A 23,820-nucleotide genomic window follows, 5' to 3' on the forward strand; every position below is an offset into this window, starting at 1 on the left:
AAAAAAAAAAGAAACCAGAACACTCCCTAACACCATACACAAAAATAAACTCAAAATGGATTGAAGACCTAAATGTAAGGCCAGACACTATAAAACTCTTAGAGGAAAACATAGGCAGAACAAACACTCTCTGACATACATCACAACAAGGTCCTTTTTGACCCACCTCCTAGAGAAATGGAAATAAAAACAAAAATAAACAAATGGGACCTAATGAAACTTAAAACCTTTGGCACAGCAAAGGAAACCATAAACAAGACGAAAGGACAACCCTTAAAATGAGAGAAAATATTTGCAAATGAAGCAACTGACAAAGGATTAATCTCCAAAACATACAAGTAACTCATGCAGCTCAATATCAAAAAAACAACCCAATCCCAAAATGGGCAGAAGACCTAAATAGACATTTCTCCAAAAAAGATATACAGATTGCCAACAAACACATGAAAGGATGCTCAACATCACTAATCATTAGAGAAATGCAAATCAAAACTACAGTTAGGTATCACCTCACACCAGTCAGCATGGCCATCATCAAAAAATCTACAAACAATAAATGCTGGAGAGGGTGTGGAGAAAAGGGAACCCTCTTGCACTGTTGGTGGGAATGTAAATTGATACAGCCACTGTGGAGAACAGTATGGAGGTTCCTTAAAAAACTAAAAATAGAACTACTGTACGACCCAGCAATCCCACTACTGGGCACATACCCTGAGAAAACCATAATTCAAAAAGAGTCATGTACCCCAATGTTCACTGCGGCTCTATTTACAATAGCCAGGACATGGAAGCAACCTAAGTGTCCATCGACAGATGAATGGATAAAGAAGGTATGGCATATATATACAATGGAATATTACTCAGCCATAAAAAGAAACGAAATTGAGTTATTTGTAGTGAGGGGAATGGACCTAGAGTCTGTCATACAGAGTGAAGTAAGTCAGAAGGAGAAAAATACCATATGCTAACACATATATATGGAATCTAAAAAAAGAAAAAAGAATGGTTCTGAAGAACCTAGGGGCAGGACAGGAATAAAGACGCAGGTGTAAAGAATGGACTTAAGGACACGGGGAGGGGGAAGGGTAAGCTGGGACAAAGTGAGAGAGTGGCATGCACATATATATACTACCAAATGTGAAATATATAGCTAGTGGGAAGCCGCCGCATAGCACAGGGAGATCAGCTCGGTGCTTTGTGACCACCTAGAGGGGTGGGATAGGGAGGGTGGGAGGGAGACGCAAGAGGGAGGAGATATGGGGATATATGTATATGTATAGCTAATTCACTTTGTTATAAAGCAGAAACTAACACACCACTGTAAAGCAATTATACTCCAATAAAGATGTTAAATAAATAAATAAATAAGATTTAAACCCAGAGATACGCCCTTCCTCTGAGGGGGGTAAAGGTGTCTAGTTATTTATAATTTATTCTTCAAATATCCCACTGCTTACTGTGTTGCAGGATAGTAGTTTCTTACTGAGCAAATGAAAGTACAGTCTGTTTTGAAGAAACCAAAAGGAAAATAGAGCTTCTGTTCAGGATATTAAGAAACTTGTATCTGTTCGAAGACCTTGTTGAAACTGTTGATGCAGGGGTCAAAAATATGGAAGTCTTGTGAAGAGTAAGAACCTTCGACCGAGTGCGTGCCCTCTGGGGTTGACCTCTGAGCTGCAGACCCGAGGCTGCAGCAACGGGAGCCCATGCTCAGAGGCATCAGCATTTAGTGCCTGTCTTCCTTCCTTTTGTGCTGAGTATAATTCGTAGGTTTACCCCATGGTCTGTGATGTGTGCCTGGCAAGAACACCATCGTTGTGGTGGTGTCACCCCAAGACAGACTATCAATGCTGATTCCTTGGGCCTTTTCAGTTGATCAAACCCACTGTACTAAACCATTGCTTCAAAATATTAATAAAAACAGCTGTCATTAATGAGTGCTGCTAGGTGACAGGTACCTAGTGGCTTGCTTTGTATATTTTAACTTACGTAATTCTCACAGCAACTGTATTATTTTTGTTTCCATTTTACAGATGATCAAAGTGAGGCCTAGAAGGATTTAAAATTTTATTCAGTATATTCAGTTTTATTCAGTTAGTAAGTTTTATTCAGTTAGTAAGTGGCAGAACCAGCATTCTGATTCCAAAGCCTGGACTCTCACTTCAGTATTCTTGCGTTTGCCTAGAACTATGGGCGTATTTTATATTACCATTTTCACTATTTTTGAAACTCTGCTGAAGAAGTACATCTTATTAGCATGTCAATTTGTCTAACACTATAAATGTAAGTACCCAAAAAATTCTTTAGTAGCCAGAGTGATCTGTTTATTCCATGCTACGTGAAGCTGACCTTAAATATCTCCTTTCTCTGAATAGATGGATACTTTGAGAATGTTTGAATGAAAGACCTAGGCTGAATAAGCTGTGAATGCTACCACAGAGGAAGCAAGGGCGGATGAGAGGATTTTACTTAGTTTTGCTTCCTGTTTTCAAATGTGGCATAATCAATTTATCGCCTCTCAGACCTGCATCCACCTTCATTGCCTTCTCAGGAAAGAATGGATCTAGGCCCTTGCATTGTCTTTGTCAGCTGACTTGATGTGCAGCTGTTAGCAGAGGAGGTGGAGGCCTTTCAGCAGGAGTGGTTCTTGGTTCTTGCATGTTGCTGGCTTCTGCGGCCCCTGCACTGTGCACCAGCCAGCAGTTCACCCAGCGTGCCCTGTACAGCTCTGTAGGGATAGCTCTGTGAGACACCCCTGCCCTGGAGGGCGGAGGTCACGTTTGGTTTCCGGGCAGCACGGTGCCTTTCATTATGCTATGAAAGCTTTCAAATCTCTGCCCTTTTTCCTACACCCTTGCCATGTTTGCCCTGCCTAATTCAGTGCTTCTTGATCAGACTGGCTTCTTTCCTCTGTGCTTTGGTAACATCAATGCCACCGTGGAATCCCAAACTAAAATCATGTTCTGTGTCCATGGACTTGCAGTCTGCCACTTCCCAGCCCCTTCGTGGGAAGTGTGGGATGTCTTTGACCACTTTTTGGTACTTGTCTCCATTGACGTTAGAAATACTAGAAAATAGCAGTTCCCTTTCCTGTAAAACTAAATGTACAGCTCTTGAGCCATATTGTTTCCTCCTGGTATTTAGTTTAATCTTTTTTGGTCCATTTGTGCTTCAGACCTTCCCTGGAACTCAGGGCTCATAATGATCAGCAGCTCTTGTTGACGCCTTGTGTGGCCGGGAGCTCAACTGTTCTGTCTCCCTGCCCAGCACCTCAAATGAGTGGGAGACTCCACTTCTTATTATTTCCCTTCCTCAGCTTTCATCTAGTTCCTAATTCACATGGCTGTGTAAGAATTGCATCCAAGACACTTGTAATTAAGGTTCTGTGACACTTAATCAAATGCCTTCGTGGTTCCTGCATCAGAGCTACTGATGTCACTCGTGGATGCGTCCCGTGCAATGATGCTGAGCTTTCAAGGGAAGATTTGCTGTGTAGCAACCTGCTTATCCACATTTTCCTAAAAGTTTTTAGTTTCGTGAGGTCTTGTAGGATTGATCTGGGTTTTAGGCTAAGAGCTATGAACGTATTCTCAGCTAATACCCCTTTTCCAGTCTTCTTAACTGTTGATCCAGACGCCCCTTCCTGGAATCCAGGGCACTTGGAACTGCCAAGGGGCCTCCCCATGGCACCCGATGACACATGTTGGTTCTCACAGAAGATAGACTTCATTGTGTCCCCTTTGCCGTGTGGTCCAGTCTTACTCTCTCCTCTCGTCCTGCAGCTGTTAGACACGTACAACTGGCAACAGGGGGAACTAGGAGAGCTCCCAGCCTTGTTGAGGATGGAAGGGAGAAGCCAAGTTAGAAGAACCAGGAGAGTCGCACGGTGACATGGGTTGGTTGTCTCCCCCGACTAATCATCATATTTCGAAACATCTTTCCAAAAAGGTCTCTCCATCTAGTCACTCTCCTGAGATGTTAGTGGTCCTTTTTTGGTTTGGATATTTGGGTTGGGAGTGGGGAGTATTAAGCCCTGAAAAGCTTACCATGTGGAGGTAATTCTGATCCTAACATTTCATTCAACATTGCCGTGAATGCTTTTTGCCCTAATTACACTGTGCACCCCAGAGGCAGCTCTTCAACTTCAGGGCTGCACACCTCTTTCCATATCTTTGCCTTGTTTTGACTGGGTGAGCATGGTCTCTAGGGGTCTTCAGTGATCACGCCAGCACTGCTGTTTGGGGAGGGTCACCCTGGTATTCCACCTACCATCGTTATTCATCATGTTGTGTTATGGACCCTTCAGGGTGCTATTTATAGATGTTTTAAATGTTTCTTATGCCATTGTTTTGCAGTTAAAATAAGACATAGAGTTGGCTTTTGAAAAGAATTAGTTACTTCATCAGTTTATGTATTGTTCAATTTTGCTGTACAGTAAGCTATCCAACATCTTAGTGACTTAACAGCAACGAGCACTTATTTCTGACTCATGGCCAACTGTGGGTAAACTCTTTACCTTCTGGGGCATAGGCCAGGAGTGGCTCCTAGTTTGGGCATGTGAGTGTCTTTGTGATTGAAAATATTCTTGTTTTACTATTTTCTTTCAATTTTGTGAAAAAAATTTAGCACACTTGTGTTTGGTTTTAGCAATTTTTTTAAATGTGGGAAAAAATCCACACTTCTTTAAAATGTACCTTTCTAATCTGTTCATATTTTCTAAAATGATTGTTTTATGTCAAAAATATAACTTTTATCTGATTGCAAAAGTAATTTATGCTCAAGGCAAAAAACCTTGCATATATCTAAAAAAATGGACAAAAAACAATACATTGTAATTTTGTCACCCTTACATGACTACTCAATATTTTGGTGTAGTTCACTGAACTGGAAAGGAAGGGGTAAAACTATATTTACAGACACCATGATGGTTTATTTTGAACATTTTAAGAAATTTACAAAACTAGTAGAAATAATGTGAATTTTGCAAGGGCGGAAGGGAGAAATTCAGTATATAAAAACTAATTGTATTTGTATACACTAGCAACAAAAATTGTAAGTGAAATAAAAAAACAATGCTTTTTATAATAACATCAGTAACATCCAGCATTTAGGAAGACTTCCTCAGTGAAAGTTACAGAACATTGTTGGTAGAAATTAAAGGAGAAAAAAAATGGAGAGATCCACCGTGTGTTCATGGATTGGAAGACTCAATATTAAGATAGTCTCTCTACATTGATTTATAGATTTAACATGAATCTAATCAAAATCCCAACAGAGTTTTTGTAGAAATTGAGAGTGTTTCTAAAATTTCCATGAAAATGAGATCAAATCTGGATAGCCAGAACAAACTTGAAAAGAACAAAGTTGGAGGACTTGGCAGTACCTAATTTCAAAATTTATGATAAAACTACAATAATCTTCCTTATCAATACCCCAATGACATTTTTTGCAGAAATGAAAAAATTCTAAAATTCATATGGAATCTCAAAGGACCTCAGATAAGCAAAACAATCTTGAGAAAGAACCACAAAATGGAGGCCTCACAATTCCTGATTTCAATATAAATGACAAAGGTACAGTAATCAAAACCCTGTGGTACAGGCATAAAGGCAGGCATGTAGAATAAAGGAAAAGAATAGAAAGCCCAGAAATACATTCTGTGTATATGGTCAGATGATCTTGGACAAGGCTGCCAGAGCTGCACGGTGGGGAAAGGATAGTCTCTTCAACTAACAGTGTTGGGAAAATTGGCTTTTGTTTTGCAAAAGAAAGAGGTTGGACCATTATCTTACACCATATACAAAAATTAACTCAAAATAGATTATAGACCTAAATGTAAGACCTGACACTGTAGAATTCTTAGAAGAAAACAAAGGGGGAAAGCTTCATGACATTGGATTTGGCAGTGATTTATTGAATATGACACCAAAAGCACAGGCAGCAAAAGCAAAATTAGACAAGTGAGACTACATCATACTTAAAACTTCTTTGCAGTAAAGAAACAATAGAGGGAAAAGGCAACCTATGAAATTGAAGAACATATCCTCTTGTATACATCTGATCATGGGTTAATATCCAGAATATATAAATAACTCCTACAACTCAGTAACATTAAATAACCGAATTTAATAATCGGCAAAAAACTTTAATAGACATTTCTCCAAGGAAGATGCACAAATGGCCTATAAGTCCATTAAAAGATGTTCAACATTACTAATTATCAGGAAAATGCAACTCAGAACCACAGTGGGATACCACTCACACCCATTAGGATGGCTATTATAAAAATTTTTCTTAAACAGAAAACAAATGTTGGTGAGTATGTAGATAGATTGGAACCCTTGTGCACTGTTGGTAGGAATGTAAAATGGTGCAGCAGCTATGGAAAACAGTATGGAGCTTCCTCAAAAAATAAAAAATAGAACCACCATATGATTTATGAATTCTATTTGGATATATATCCAAAATATTAAAGCAGGGATGCGAGCAGATATTGCCACACCAATAGTCATAGCAGCATTATTCACATTAGCCAGGAGGTCAGAGCAACTTAAATCCATTGGTGGATGAATGGATAAAGAAAATATGGTGTGTATATATAGTGGAATACTGCTGAGCCTTAAAAGGAAAGGAAATTACGACATATTCTACAGCATATTCTTGAGGACATTTTGCTGTGAGAAATAAGCCAGTCACAGAAAGATAAATACTGTGTGATTCCACTTATATGAGGGATCTAAAATAGTAAACTCATAGAAACAGAAAGTAGAATGGTGGTTGCTCAGGATTGGGGGCAGGCAGGTGGTGAGTTGCTGTTAGGTGGGTGTAGAGCTTCAGTCATGCAGGATGGATGGGGACTTCTGGGGTCTGTGGCACAATAACGTACATGTGGTTGACAGTATTGTGCTGACCACCTGAAAATTGTTGGGAGGGTGAATCTTATATGTTGTTTTATAAATACTCTAACTGAAAAAAATATATAATTAATCAACATAGTATAGAACTAGCAGAAGGATAGACAAATGGATTTACTCTACCAGATGGAGAGTTCAAAATTATACCCGTACACACATGGTCAGGTGACACTTGACAAAGGAGCTAGGGCAATTTAATAAGGAAAGGAAAATCTTTACAACAAATGGTACTTGAAAAATTAGGTAAGCATGTGGGAAAATGTGAACACCAACCTCCACTTCCACTACTTAGAAAAATTAACTTGAGATGGTACCTAGACCTAAAAGTAAAAGGTAAAAGTATAAAGCTTCCCAAAGAAAACAAAGGAGTGTATTTTTTGAACCTTGGGGTAGGTAGAAATTTATAGGCAGGATTCAAAAAGCACTAGCTAGAGAGGAAAAGATAACAAAATGAATCTCATGAAAATGAAAAATTTCTCCTCATCAAGCACACTATTAAGGGATTGAAAGTTGAGCCATAGACTTGGGATGAGTATTTTCAAACATATATCTTAAAAAAAAAAGCTTGTATCCATAATATATAAAGAACTAGTATAAATCAGTAATAAAAAGGCAGCTCAAAAACTTGGACATATACTTCACAAGAGATGATATGCAAATGTCCAAGAAGTCCAGGAAAGGTGCTCAACATAAGCCATCAGGTAAATGTAAATTTAACTTCATGATTCTACTTCACAACCATGAGAACAGCTACTGTAGAAAAGATTGTACCAAGTGCTGGTGGCAGGACTAGAATCTCATATATTGGTGATGTGGATGTGAAATATTATAATCACTTTGGCAGTTTCTTTGAAATTTAAACAGAATCTTACATAGTGGAAAAAGTAACATCTTTACTTTGGAAGAAGTTGATGGGCACCATCTTAACCAAGGACCAAAGTTAACACCATCAGTAGAGGACAGACTTCTGTGGAACCCCCACTGAAATGCATGGTCTGAATCTAATCATGAGGAAACATCAGAAAATCCAAGTTGAAGACAATCTACAAGATAACTGGCTTGTATTCTTTAAAATGGCCGGTTTCACGAGAGGCAGAAGCTGGGAAACTGGTCCAGGTCTAGGAGGGCAAAGAAAATCTGATAAATGCATGCATCCGTGGTCCTGGACTGGATCATAGACTAGGAAGACAAAATAACTGCAAAGGAAGTTACTGGGATAATTGGCACTATTTGAACATGGACTTTGAATTAGGTAATAGTATATCATTGTTAAACTTCCTGATTTTGAGAATTTACATTATGTAAGAGAATATCTCTGTTTTTAGGAAATACTTTGAAATATTTAGGTATAGAGGAACATGGTACCTGCATTATACTTTCAAATGATTAGGAAAAAACATACTTACATAAAGAAAGCAATGGGGTCAAATGTAAGTGGTGAGTTTGGGTAAAAGTTATACGGGAGTTCTGTACTATTCTCGCAGATATTCTGTAAATTTGAAATTACATCCAAAAAGTTCAAAAGGAGAAATATATCAAACAAAGTGTTTGATATGTGGAGAATCAATGTACTCTCACCTCATTGATGAGCCCTTTAGTTTTATTCAGTAATGTGAATACAAGTCATTCAGTCATCAGTTTTTAATCTAGGAGTTTAAGAAAAAGAATGACCAGAAACTAGGTTTTTGTCTTAAAGTACTTTGAGTCTAGTTGAGGAGAAAGGAGCTGTGCATACACAATCTGAACAAAGTAAAATAATAAATAAATTCATTGTGTCTGGTATGTGATATGCTCTAAAACAAGTATTGGCAGATATTTTCTGTAAAGGGCCAGATAGAAAATATTTTTAGCCATTATGGTCTCTGTCACAACTGCTCAGCCATGCTTTTATAGTATGGAAGCAGCCATAGACAATACACATATAAATGAGTGTGTCTCTGTTCCAGTGAACGTTATTACAAAGAGACTGCAGGCTGCATCTGGCCCAAGGGCTGGCCTATATTTACCCCCACTCTAAAATGTTAACAGGGTGGAGTTTTCCTAGGAACAGCTAGAGAATAGGGTGGTTAGTGGTGAAGGGTGTGGGCTCTGGAGCTACTCACACCTGGGTTCAAACCCTGTCAATGCTACTCACCAGTTACATGACACTGGGGGAGCTTCATACCTTTGCTTTCTCATTTGTGAAATGGGAATAATAAGAGTGGCTCCTCCACAGAGCGTGTAGAAGATCGTGGGTGTAGTAGTATCCTGACTGCAGACTTCTAACTGGTTTCCTGACTTCTAACTGGTTTCCTGGCTCCTACTCTGATTCTCCTGCAGTCTCCTTCACAACATCCAGAATGAGCCCTCCAAAACGGAATCAGATCATGTCATCCATGCTCACCCTTCTTCCCCCATGCTTCCCTGTCAAAGTTAGAATGGTAGCCAAGCTCTGTACCACTCCTGTAAAGCCCTCATCCTGGTGAGTCCCTCTGCTGGTGTTGTGTGCATTGTGCCGGCACCATCCTCATTCACAGTGCAGGGCCTTTGAGCTGGCTTTTCCCTCTGTCTTGGAGATTCTCATCTTACTATTCAGATTTTACAGTAAGAGAGCTCTTCCCTGGCTTCACAGTTAAGTAGGTACTCAATCTTTTTATCTTATTTTCATTCTTACCCCCTTTGATTGTCTGTTGTCTGTCTTTAACCCTTTAGAAAGTGAGCTGCATGAGACACAATACCTTGTCCACCTGATTCTCCACGCCAAGCCCTGAGGACACCACCTTACAAAATCTGCAGTAAAATATCATTTGTGGAGTTAACATAATGGGTTCATACACACAAAATACCTAACATAGTGACTGCCCCATAACTGATATTTGGAAAGTGTTAGCCAAGATCATTACCATACAGCCTGTAAGGTGTACATACTTACCTTAACAGAACATTGAAATGAATTAAGAAGCTTGAAAATGTGACCTGTGAAGAAATATCTGAAGATCCATGTCCTTTCACTCTAAGAAAAGAAAAATCACAGCGATTTACATCCCGTATCTGATTATTTATACAGATCTAGGGTAATAAAATGAACAGTTAAAAGTCTATGAATGAATTTGAATGCCTTTTTCCTGGAGCTTTCAAACTAGCAGGTTTACACTTATTTTCCTTCCTTCCCCACTCATCCATTTGTGACAGTTTCTGTAGGATGATAAACTCTTTCACAGGACCAGAAAGAAAGCAGAAAAGCTTGGGGCCTTCGGGCTGTCCCTGAACAATGGAGTGATTTAGCTCTCGCTTTGTTTCAGACGTCCATACAGAAGCTGTCCAGGCTGCGCTCGCTAAACACAAAGAAAGGAAGATGGCAGTGCCTATGCCTTCCAAACGCAGGTCCTTGGTTGTGCAGACCTCGATGGACGCCTACACACCCCCAGGTGAGCAGCAGGTCCCGTCTGCTTCATGAAGTCAGTGCCAGCAACTGCGATCTTTCTAACTTTCAAAATCATGGTGCTGTCATTCAGATTTTGAGAACCAGAAGTCCAGAAATAGTAAATACGCTCTAAATAAAACTTGGAAGGAAAATTGGCATGATTATATATATGTCTATATAAATAAATGTTTTTAAACTTTTCATTTAGACTCAAATATGATACAGACTTTTTTTTTAAATCCTATAAAATTGTATTTAATTCTTTACAAAGCAAGAGAAGAGTTTGTACATCCATCCTTCTAACCGAAGCTGGATTTCTTTTCTGCTTAGACTGGTGTATGCATATTCTCAAGTCTTTAAAATGTCAGTAGGTTGTAATGTTCTGTTAAGAAATTGAATGAATTGAAAAATTTAGGCAGTTACTTAAATCTGGTGTCATCAATTTTTCCTGTGAAGTGCAGGTAGTATTTTGGGGTATCACAGCTGCTTGCTCTGCTATTGTGGTGCTGAAGCAGCCATGGGCAACATGTCGGTGAAAGGCATGGCTATGTGTCAATAAAACTTTAGTCACAAAAACAGGCAGAGGGTTTGGCCCACAGGCCTGCCAACCCCTGATCTAAATGGTTGAAGGTAATATCCCATTGTATTTCTGCTTTTGTTTAATCTTGAATTTTATATAACTACCTAAGATCTCTACTTAACTCTACCCAAATAATTATAATCTGTATCTCGTGATCTTCAAAACTGAAGTGAAACATGAAGTTAAACGTCCAGGTATCTATTAGAAACATGAACGATTGAACCTAATTTACTTGATTTTTGTGTGTGTGTGTTTCTGGTTCCAACATTATTCATGTCGTTGTTGCCACTCTGTCTTTTCTGCAGATCTAAGTTACCTGGCACACCCCTTTGTTCATAAGAGAAATTTAGGGTGCAGTAAGAATAGTTGAACATACATAGCATTTTTTGGAGTCTTTTGAAGTTAGTCATGAGTGTTTGCAAACAGTGAGGGTAATAGAAGCACACACTTCAACTCACAGATGTGGTCAAGTATATCCAATACTGCCTCAAACAACTCTTAAGTCTTCAGCTTTACATGCCTTCAAAAGTGAAAGTCCTGAGCTTTGTAAGACAAAACTTAAATAATATAAAACTTAGTTGTTTTGTTTTGTCTTAACAGATAATACCACAAGTGTTCTTTATCTCAAGAATATAATATTCTAATAGGAAAGCGTGTCCTTTTTGCCAATTTCCTTCCTTTTTGTTGAGCCACAGCATGTATTTTGGACTCTTTTTAAATCAGCATAATTAATATACTTAATCCTATTTAGTTTATGGTTATAATTTGCCAAAATTTATAAGTGGTGAAAAATTATTTTGTATGTGTTTATACAACAAACAGAATGGACTTATAAGAATAACAAACCCCACTTAAAATATATTTTAGCCAACTCTTTGGAACTAGACAGTATTCAGGGAGATGGACATTTTTCTGAGCCACTTTTTATGGGAAATGTTGAGTCTAAAGTACAAGGTGCAATGTGATTATTTGTGTATGTGCTTTTTCACATGTTGAATCCATCCTCATGAGTGTTGTTGTGTCATGCATGATGAAAGACAAAACTTTCAGGAGAACGAACCTCGTACAAAGGTCTTTGCAAAATATAAAAGAATGTTATTGGAAATGAGTGTCATTTTTGGTGCAACATTTGCATTTAATTGTTTGGTTAGCATTTTCATGTACACCATATAATACATTTTGTGAACTGTCATTCAGGAGTCCTAGTTACAGTATCACATGGGATAGTTTTGTACAATCATAAATGCCAACACCATCATCATAAAAATTTTCATTCATAACCTATTTTGTGCTTATCAGGAGTCTACATATTTGTAACTGTACTTGCTTGAAGAAAATCGTGGCTCAGCTTCATTTTCTCTCACTCTGTTTTCCTTGGTTGCTGATAGCATTTGTTAGAACTAATTTTGTGTCCAGTTTTCTTCAGAGAATATTCCTAAAGTTTATATTCTCTGCATAAAGTGACTGGTTGCTGACTAGTATCATAGTTTCTAGAAAAGATATGATTAGGATCGTTGCAATGCCAGTCTTCTATAGATGAAACTTTGCTTTATTTTTCACATACAAAAATATAAGAAGAATTTGTCAGTACTTTTGCTTCCAACCATAATGAAATAACTTACCAGACTAACCCATACACCGTAAACAACTATAAAGCTGCACAAAACAAATGAGATGAGTGCTTTTAGGCAGTGGACCTCATTCAGGGAATCAAATGAAAATATGTCAAAGAACTAAATGAAAATATTATCTTAATACTTGAGCTGATCAGGGAAAGGAAAAAATATTTTAAAAATTAATAGAAACTCTAGAAATGAAAAATATAATACAGAAATGATATTTTACTAGATCAGCTTAGCATCAGATTGGAGAAGTGGGATAAAAGAGTCTGTGAACTTAGATAAAGAGAAATTAACCAAACTGAAGAATGAGGAGTCAAAAGATAAAAGAAAAATTAGCAGAACCTCAAGCATCTGTGATACAATGTTAACATACTTATAATTGGAATCCAAGAAGGAAAAGAGAGTGAGAAAAGGGAAGAAAAACTACTTAAGGAAATAAGGGTCACAAACTTCTCAGATTGATGTAAAACACCACCTCACAGATCCCAGAAGTTCAGTGAATGCCACGCAGATTAAGTATGAAAAGAATCATCCCTAAGTTAATAATAGTCCAAGTGCTGAAATCAAAAGATTAAGAGGAAATCTTGAAAGTCGTCAAAGGAAAACAGATATATTGCATACAGAAGAATGGTCATATGAATTATGAATACTTATGTGAAGATGCAGTAAAGGCCAGAAGACAATGAGAAGAATTTTTATAAAGTACCAAAAGGAAAAGACTGAAACTGTCAATTCATACTCAATGAAAATATACTTCATAAACGAGGGTGAAAAAAAGGCATAATGAGACACATGAAAGCTCAGAGAATATGGTGTCAGCAGAACTGCAAACGCACTAACAGATGTCATTTAGGCTGATGGGAGATGATCCCAGATAAAAATTTACATCTATGAAAAGGAAAGAAGAACACTGGAAACAGTAAATAGCTGGGTAAACGTAAAATTCTATGCTTTTTCTTGTAATTTTCTTTAAAACAACAATTGCACAAAAGACAAGGCCAGGTGAATGGAATTATACTGTTGTATGGTTATGAAGTAGGAAGCAGAAAATGGAAAGAATGAAATGAATAGTGTCAGGTGTGATGTGAGATGGGAGAGAAAGTTTATAGTGTCAGATTTGAAGAGCAAACAGTTACAGTATTGACCCCATGTGGACCCATTGAGGATTCATATTCTTAGCCCTAAAGTAACCACTAAAAAAAATGAGAAGAGGTATAGGTAAGAATTTAATAGAGAACATAAAATGAAACTCTTAAAAAATATTTGGGGGGCTTCCCTGGTGGCGCAGTGGTTGAGAGTCCGCCTGCCGATGCAGGAGACATGGGTTCGTGCCCCGGTCCAGGAAGATCCCACATGCCGCAGAGCGGCTAAGCCCGTGAGCCATGGCCGCTGAGCCTGCGCATCCGGAGCCTGTGCTCCGCAACGGGAGAGGCCACAACAGTGAGAGGCTCGCGTACTGCAAAAAAAAAAAAAAAAAAAAAAAAAAATTTGGTTAATAGAAACAAAGGTGGGAAAAATCAACAGCAGAGATTAAAATAAGAGGAATGAATGGAAAACAAATAGCAAAATGTTAGATGTAAACTCACTCGTATCAATTATTAAAATAAATGTAAATGGACCAAACGCCCACTTAAAAGATAGAGATTGTCAGACTGAATAAAAAAGGAAGATACATCTATATGTTGTCTACAAGAGACACATTTGAATATAAAAACAAGGATAGTTAAAAATAAAATGATGAAAAAATATACAATGCAAACATAAAGCATAGGAAGGTGAACAAGTCTATATTAATATCAGACAAAGTAGACAGCAGGACAAAGTAGTACCAGATATAAAGATGAACATTGCATATTGGAAAATGAGCAATTCACCAGGAAGTTATAACAATGAATATTTATATACCTAAAAACAGCATTATAATTTATAAGGCAGAAACTGGCATAATGAAGGGAAAAATAGAAAAAACAAAAATAATAATTGGAGATTCTTAAAATATTCTTCTTAAATAATCATAAGAAAGTTGTCAAACCAACACTGTCAACCAACTTGATGTAGTTGATACTTACAGAATATTATGCCCAACTATTGCGGAAAACACATTCCTTTTTAATACCATTCTTGGGGTATAATTTACATCCCATAAAATTAGCACATTGTAAGTGTATAATTTAATGACTTGTAGTAAATATATAGATTGTGAAGCTATTGGTGCAGTCCAGTTTTAAAGCATTTCCTTCTCCCTGGAAAGTTTCCTTGTGCCCATTTGCAGTTAATTCCCATTCTCACACCCAGGCCTAGGGAGCATTTGATCTGATTTATACACCTCTAAGAATATTCTAGACATTTTGTAAATGAATTAATAAAATATATCCTTCTGTATCTTCTTTAGCATGTTTTTGAGCATCCATTTTGTAGCATCAGTAGTTCATTCATTCTTATTGCAGAATTGTATTCTATTAGATAGATATGCCATATTTTGTTTATCCAGTCACTAGTTGATAGATATTTAGCTTGTGTCCACTTTTCAGCTATTATGAATAATGTTGCTATCAACATTTATGCACATATATTTGTGTATATATATAATTTCATTTATCTTGGGTAGATTCCTAGGAGTGGAATTAATGAGTCTTATGGTAAGTTTATGTTTGACTTTTAAGAAACTGTCACATTGTTTCCATAATGGCTATACCATGTTATATTCCGACCAGTAACGTATAAAGATTCCAGTTTCTCAGCATCCTCACCAACACTTGGTATTGTCCTTATTTTTTTAATAGTCATTCTAGTGGATATGAAATAGTATTTCATTATGGTTTTAATTTTCATTTCCCTAATGACTAATGATGCTAAGGATCTTTTTGTGTGCTTGTTAGCCATTTGTATATATTCACTGGTGAAATGTCCCGATTTTTTGCCCATTTTTATTTTTTATTTATTTTTTATTTATTATTTTTTTAATTTTATTTATTTATTTTTGGGTCTTCGTTGCTGCACGTGAGCTTTCTCTAGTTGCGGCGAGCAGGGGCTACTCTTCGTTGCAGAGCGCGGGCTTCTCATTGCAGTGGCTTCCCTCAATGTGGAGCACGGGCTCTAGGCATGCGGCCTTCAGTAGTTGCGGCACGCGGGCTCAGTAGTTGTGGCTCACAGGCTCTAGAGCACAGGCTCAGTAGTTGTGGCACACGAGCTTAGTTGCTCGGCGGCATGTGGGATCTCCCAGGCCAGGGATCGAACCCGTGTCCCCTGCATTGGCAGGCGGATTCTCAACCACTGCGCCACCGGGGAAGCCCTTTTGCCCATTTTTAAAATGAGTTGTCTGTCTTCTCACTGGTTAAGAGTTCTCTATGTAATCTGAATACAAGTTCTTTATCAGGTATACAATTTGCAAACTGTAGTTTGTCTTTTCTTAATGTTGTCTGTGGTGGAGAGAATTATGGCCCCCTCCAAAGATATCCGTGTCCTAATTTCTAGAACTTGTGAATATATTACCTTACATTGTAAAAAAAGACTTTGCAGTTATGATTAAGTTAAGCATCTTGAGATAGGGCAGTTATCCTGGATTAACCAGGTGGGCCCACTGTAATCAAAGAAGTCTCTATTCAGGCAGAGAATGAGAAATACAATACTGTGTAATCTCAGTCACATGTGGAATCTTAAAAAAAAAAACTCACAGAAAAAGAGATCAGATTTGTGGTTACCAGAGGCAGGGAGTGGTGGGAGAGGGAATTGGAGGAAGGTTGTCAAAAGGCAAAAACTTCTTGTTATAAGTACTAGGGATGTGATGTACAATATAACTATAGTTAACGCTGCTATATGATCTCTGTGAAAGTTGTTAAGAGAGTAAAATTTAAGCGTTCTTATCACAAGGAAGAAAGTTTTTTTCTCTATTTATTTTATATGAGATGATGGATGCTAACTAAAGTTACTATGGTAATTATTTCCTAATATATGTAAGTCAAACGATTATGCTGTACACTTTAAACTTATACAGTGATATATATCAATTATATTTCAATAAAACTGGAGGAAAAAAGGTCCTTAGGGAAAAGTATCAAAGTAAAAAAAAAAAAAAAAAAAAAAGATAATGAACCAGAGGTTGGAGGGATACACTTTAAAGATCGATGAAGGGGCCATGAGCTGGTGACACAGGTGGGCTCTAAGAAGGTAGAAAAGGTAAAGGAGTGGATTCTCCCTTGAAGCCTCCAGAAGGAATAAAACCCTGCCAACACTTTGATCTTAGACTTCTGACCTCCAGAACTGTTAAGATAGTAAATATGTGCAGTGTTGTAAGCCACTGAATTAGTGGTGACTTGTTATGTTACCCATAGCTTAAGAGTTTTCCATTTTGATGAAGTTCAATTCATCAGTTATTTTATGGATCGTGCTTTGGGAAGTTTCAGAAATTTTATAGTTCTTTCATTCAGGCCTGTGATCCATTTTGAATTAATTTGTATTTATGGCATGAGGTAAGGATCTATGTTTTTTATTTTGGTTTGGTTTTTTGATACGTGAATATTCAGTTGCCCAGCCCATTTGTTGAAAAGATGATCTTTTTCTCATTGAATTATCTTGGGATCTTCATCAAAAATAAATTGACCATGATCATAAATGTAAGCCTATATTTCTGGGTTCAGTTCTGTTCCATTGAAATATATGCCTATTCTTGTGCTAATATCACTATCTTGATTACTTTAACTTCATAGTAAGTTTTAGTATCAGGTAATGAAGTCCTCCACCTTCCTCAAAATTATTTTGGCTATTCTCAGGCCTTTGCATTTCCAAATCAATTTTAAAATAAGCTTTCAATTTCTTAAAAAAAGCCTTCTGGGATTTTACTAGGTATTGTCTTAATTTTTTGTTAGATATATATTGCTAAGTGTTTTATCCTTTTTGATGCTGTCATGATGGAATTTTTTTCTTAATTTCATTCCCTTATTGTTCAGTGCTAGTATCTTATAAAGATATTTCATATCTTTTTGTGGTGGTCCTGTGAATTTAAGAAGTCAGATGTATAACTATGCAACTCTTTTCACCTGCCACAGTGACAACACATGCTAACTGATTGGATGGCTGGATTTTGACTTCTGACTACTAGATCAATGTGTGCTTGTTCCCTGGGAGGTGGGAATAATTTGCAGTCTGTCCAGCCAGAAAAGGGTGTGGGGGAGCATTGATGCCTATCTGCTTTGATAAGAGATATCTTGGTTCTCTCACTCTGTGTGTGCTTGTCCCACTGCAGAAATTCATCTTGTCCCATTGTCTTTGAGTCCTCTCAGCAGAGGCATTCCCCATTAAAGAACTTTCTTGGAGGCTCCACTCAACAAATTTTGATTAAGTCCCCCCCCAACCCCCACTTCAAGGATAACTGGAAAATTAGCTGGGCACATTGATGACTTTGTCAATGCAAAGGTAGTTCTGGATGCTGAGAATATCCGGGTGCTGGCAGATTCATTGTCTGGTGAGAACCTTCTTCCTCATAGTCGTCCATGTTCTCACTGTGTCCTTACATGGCAGAAGGGGCTAACTCATTTATTAATTCAAGAATTTTTCCATGTGTTCCTTAGAATTTCCTACATATAAGATCATGTCATCTGTGAATAAAGACCGTTTTACAACTTCCTTTCTAATCTGGATGGATGTCTTTAATTTTTACTTTTCCCTGTAGTTCACTGGCCAGAACCTGCTGGATAATGTTGAATAGAAGTGGCAAGAGGGGACATTCTTGCCTTGTTCTTATCTTAGGGGAAATGTATTCAGTCTTTTACCAGTATATACAGTGTTAGCTATGGGTTTTCATGAATGCCTTTCATCAGGTTGAGGAAGTTTCCTTCCATTCCTGCATTGTTGAGAGGCTTTATCATGAGTGGGTGTTAGGTTTTGTAAAATACTTTTTCTGACTTTTAAGGTTAACATACTTTTTTTTTCTCTTTATTCTATTAATATGATATATAACATTAATTCATTTTTGAATGTCAAATTAACCTTAATTCATGTTCATATGTGTAATCCTGGTTACCACTTGGTCATTTTATATGTTGCTTGATAATGTTTGCTAATATTTTTGAGGATTTTAGTGTCTATATCATGAATGATATTGTTCTGTAGTTTTCTTATGAAAAGATGGGGTGGGAAATGAAAGATTGATTTGTAAAGGGGCATGAGAAAACTTTTGGGGAGGTGGTAATGTTCTGTATGGATATAGGGGTGTATACATTCTCAGAAGTCTTAAGTCTGAAGACTTGAATAGATATTTTTCCAAAGAAGATATACAAATGGCCAATAATTACATTTAAAGATACTCAACATCACTGATCATTAGGGAAATGCAAATCAAAATTACAAAGAGATACAACTTCACACCCATGAGGATGGTTACTATCAAAAAAAAAAGGAACAGAAAATAACAAGTGTTGGTAAGGATATGAAGAAATTGGAACCCTTGTGCACTCTTGGTGGAAATGAGGTGCATAGAGGTGCAGCCTCTATGGAGAACAGAATGGCAGTTCCTCAAAAAATTAAAAATAGAATTTACTATATGATCCAGTAATTCCACTTCAGAGTACATACCCAAAAGAATTTAAAGGAGACTCTCAAAGAGATATTTATATACCTATGTTCACAGCAGCATTATTCACAACAGCAAAAACATGGAAGCAACCCAAGTGTCCACAGCAGATGAACGGATAACAACATGTGGTCTGTACATATCATGGAATGTTATTCAGCCTTAAGAAGGAAAGAAGTTCTGACACATGCTGCAAAGTGGATGAACCTTGAAGACATTATGCCAAGTGAAATAAGCCAGTCACAGAAAGACAAAAGTGCGATTCCACTTAACATGAGGTACTTAGAGTAGTCAGAATTACACAGAGAGAAAGTAGAGTGGTGGTTGTCAGGGGATGTGGGGGGAAGGGGCAATGGAGGGTTACTGTTTAATGGGGACAGAGTTTCAGTTTTACAAGGTGAAATGAGTTATGTGGATGGATGGTGGTGAAATGAGTTATGGGGAGGGTTGTCCAACATTATGAATGTATTTAATATCACTGAACTGTACACGTAAAAATGGTTAAAATGGTAAATTTTATGTTATGTGTATTTTACCACAATTTCAAAAAAATTGAAAAAATTCTTAGGTCTGAATTCCAAAAATATAAATTTTATTTTCATGTAAATTATAATTCTAAGTTATTTTAAAAGGAAGGACAAGGGAAGAGAATCTGTTGGCCTTCTAATATTATTGTTGCTTCTGTAACAAATTTCTAATAGATAAACTTTTAAAAAATTTCTAGACAGCCTAGGTCACGTCACAATGATAATAAAATGCAATGTAAATATCCTTCACAAATATTGCTGTGTTAAAGAAAAAGTCCTTGTAAATCAACCATACTCCAATAAAAATTAATTTAAAAAAAAGAACAGTAACTAATACATTAGTAAGTGCTTAATAAGTATTGATGAATGAATGAGTGAATAAACAGCAAAATTAACATTAAAAAAAGAAAAAGTCCTATTTCTTGATTTAAGACAAATTACCCTTTCACTTATTCTCAGTAAATGTTCTAGAGCTACTCTCCTCCTTTTTCCCTCCTGGCATCTCACATAACTCACCTATATGTATGATCCTAAATGTCATTCTTATATTGAAGTTTAAATAACAAGTATACAACGGTTCGTTCTTGAAAACCTTGCTTCTAGGTGAAAAGTTATTAAATGAATACTATTTCCATTAATTTTAATGCAAAAAGTGACATGTTTTTGCTCAATTCAAGATACACAGTTTTCATAGATAGCAAAATAAATCAAGTAAATAATGAAAAACTTTTATAAGGAACAAATATAAAAGTAAATGCATTTAGTTTGATCACAGAATGTAGTGTGGTGATTTACTGTCCTCCTGAAAGGAGGAGGCAGAGTCCTTAGATGTAGGTTGGTAGAGAAGTCCAGATTGGGAGAGGCAGGAGGATGAGACCTGCCACACTCACATGGAACTTAAAATAGCACATGACTCAGAGAAACACCTCGGTATAAAGAAGGGCTACAGAGCATCACACTTCGAAACACGTGCAAGTTCAGTGTCTTTTAGAAAATGCCACCTTGACCTTCTCGCTTTGTGTCTGAGTACACAGAAAACATTTGGTTTCTCCCTCAAACTCTTGAGTGGAGGAAATTGGTGAGTATGTCTTTGTCTGAGATTGTAATGTCACAACTTTCTGTAGCATATATATGTAACGTGTTTTGGATGAAGACTTCACTGCAGTGAAAAATAATTTGTCATCTGAAAAGTGTGTAATTTTTCAAGAGTGTTCAAAGGTCGTCGATCAGTTAGTGTGGGAGGTAGGTCTGTGTTCGCAGTGTTTGGAGAGGGACTAATCCTGGGGGGGGCTTCTTTGCTGTGATATACACGGCTGATCACCTGCCTCCCACAGATACCTCCTCTGGCTCAGAAGACGAAGGCTCGGTGCAGGGCGACTCCCAGGGGACCCCCACCTCCAGCCAGGGCAGCATCAACATGGAGCACTGGATCAGCCAGGCCATCCACGGCTCCACCACCTCCACCACCTCCTCCTCTTCCACCCAGAGTGGGGGGAGTGGCGCCGCCCACAGACTGGCTGACGTCATGGCTCAGACGCACCTAGGTGAGTGCCCTGCTGGGCAGTCGTCTGTCTTATTCTCGTTGTCCTTACATCTGAGTAGCTGCTGAGTAACCCTGCCCTTTTTATTTTGAAATTTCTCTATTTGTGCATCTCGGCCATGGAATCCATCCGAGGGACAGAACAGAGCCCCACTCCCGCTTCTGGGCTGCTTTGTTGCGTTGGTTTTACTGTTTTGTGAAACCCTTGGTTTTACTATTCTTTACATCCCAGACGTCTCCTCTGCTTGTAGAAGAATGCTTTCTTGTTCGTTAGAGAAACTTGCAGCCGTATCTGGTTACGTGCTTTCTTCTCCTCATGCTAAAGTATGCTCCTAAATGAAATTTTAATTATGCTAATAAACAAGGCTGGGGACTTCAGAGTGAGTTTGCCCTTACTTTGGAAGTTACTTAGGAAGGGGAGGCTTTCATCACTACTGCTTATATGGTTTTCTGCCATAGGCATTCAGCTTTCTGGGGTGGTTCACGTTACTTTGTGTGTAGGTTCCATGATACATGGGATCCTCTGTATTTAAAAAAGGACAGAGTTAGGAAGCATTGGTAAGATGTTTGGAAATAGTGTAAAACAGGAGATGAAGTGAGAATTATTAGAGGAAAGGAGCATATTGGGTGAGCAGGGGGCTGCGTGGAGGGGGTGAGTAAGGGTCCTGTTTCTCTGCCTGCACCCTAGCCCCCCACTCACTGCGCCACATTCATCTGGTGTGGAAGGCACAGCATGAGGTCCAGATCTGTCTGATCCATTTTCAGCTGTGGATTGAGATTTTTAAACATTTCAATAAAAAATTTTTCACAAAGTAAATTACTTGCTTTGAATGTGGTGCCAAGATGGTTCAGTATGTTCTCCATTCAAATGGGGTGGACCAGGGTCAGCCGCATCCAGGGACATGGAAGCTGCACCTCCCTGTGCAGTGGCTGATCATCGAGCACAGGGCAGGTGCACGGCATCCTCCCACATCTATCCTCTTAGCCGAAAACTCCATGTTTAGAAAGTAGGTAAGTGAAATGAATGAATGAAATACTCTGCCAGCTTCTCAGACTCAAAAAGTATTTCTAGATTATTGGCTACTTGACAAGAGTCAGAGGAATTCCAAACTGACTTCTCAGGACTTGGCCCCAGTGGCACTTGCTCAGCATGAAGTTGAGGTTAAAAGCAACAGCCTTTTCAGAATCAGCAGTGAGACTGGTTGTCTACCAGCAGGACACAGGCAGCCGGTTGGGAGGGCTGGGTCTGGTCCCAGTTCTCACGTTAACAGCTGCCGGCTTCTTCAGAAGTCAGTATTCCCTGCTCTAGTTTTTTAGTGGGAAGAAAAGGAATGATAATGTCTTTCCTTTGTACCCATTGCGAGTAAAAAGGAGAAAATAGGAAAATTCTCCACAGTTTTTAAAATAACACTCACATGCAAAGTAGTAGTATTAAATTTCAGTTTAAAACGTTTTCGGGAACATACACTGGTTAATGTGTACTGAGAACCTCTATTTGAAATCATAGATAAAAATTAAGCAGAAATGTATATGACCGTTAAAGAGTTTCAGATGCTAAAATTTCTTCCTCTGTGTTTTGGAACCTGAGATAGCCCTGAGGCTCAGTCCGTGTGCTTTGTCTGGTAGCCACCTGGGCGGGAGAGACGTGGAACTCCCTCCACCTCTGCCCCTCGCTCTTACCTTAGGAATGTGTGTTTTCTGACTGAGTACACTTCTAAGGAAATATGAGGAATCTTACCAAGAGAAACACATAATTTTGAACAGATTACTCCCTGCATTTGTTTCTCCCTTTATGTAGTTACATGTGGAATATTAGAGGAAATTATAGCATGGAGAATTAAATTTATCCGAGCTATAAAAGGTTGCATTACTCAGGTATGTTAAGACTCAGTGTAACCTAAATATAGCTTCTCAGTGTGTGACATTTCAGTAATCTCTAATTTGGCACATAGATAAGTTCCTAGAGTATCCAGGAATTTTCTGTAAATATGAAAAAAATTTTTTGAAAGAAAGCAGTGGCAAAATAATAAAATAAGAAAAAGAGAATTAAAATATTTTACTCCAGGGCTTCCCTGGTGGCGCAGTGGTTGAGAGACCGCCTGCCGATGCAGGGGACACGGGTTCGTGCCCCGGTCCGGGAAGATCCCACATGTCGCGGAGCGGCTGGGCCCGTGAGCCATGGCCGCTGAGCCTGCGTGTCTGGAGCCTGTGCTCCACAACGGGAGAGGCCACAACGGTGAGAGGCCCGCCTACCGCCAAAAAAAAAAAAAATTTTTTTACTCCTGTGGCAAAAGCAAAAGAAGTAAAAAGTCAGAATTGGCAGTGTTCAACCTTTTGTTGAGGCCATCAGAAGCCTACAAATAAGAAAATATTCTGTGTATGTCTGTGTTTTAAGGAATTTAGGGTCAAATAAACCACCAACTTGTAGGACCTCTGGTCCCTCAAGGTGAAGTACTTGGATAGAGTCTGTAGAAACCTCTTTTGCCCAAAGGGTAGAGGAAAGACAAGCGTTTAAAGACCATGAAGAGGCTGTAACAAGTGGATGGTACTTCTGCTTTGTGGTTGTTGGAATGAAATCCTGCGTCCTTGTGGGTCCATCCTGACAGCATGACAGGGACACTGCACGTGCATCTCCCATCAGGCTGGCTTAGCATACCATGCGGTCC

General features: G+C 38.2%; 1 protein-coding gene across 4 annotated transcripts in view; it reads left to right on the forward strand.

Moving 5' to 3' along the window:
- Window positions 1-23,820, forward strand: part of DIP2C (disco interacting protein 2 homolog C) — a 360,331-nt gene that overhangs the window by 203,787 nt on the left and 132,724 nt on the right. For all 4 annotated transcript variants that reach the window (XM_060156549.1, XM_060156558.1, XM_060156568.1 and 1 more), the window contains 2 exons: window positions 10,196-10,321; window positions 20,949-21,158. In XM_060156549.1, the coding sequence (XP_060012532.1) occupies window positions 10,196-10,321; window positions 20,949-21,158 (336 nt within the window). The remainder of the gene's footprint in view (window positions 1-10,195; window positions 10,322-20,948; window positions 21,159-23,820) is intronic.

The sequence above is a fragment of the Lagenorhynchus albirostris genome, chromosome 1 (assembly GCF_949774975.1).
Source record: "Lagenorhynchus albirostris chromosome 1, mLagAlb1.1, whole genome shotgun sequence".
Taxonomy (NCBI): domain Eukaryota; kingdom Metazoa; phylum Chordata; class Mammalia; order Artiodactyla; family Delphinidae; genus Lagenorhynchus; species Lagenorhynchus albirostris.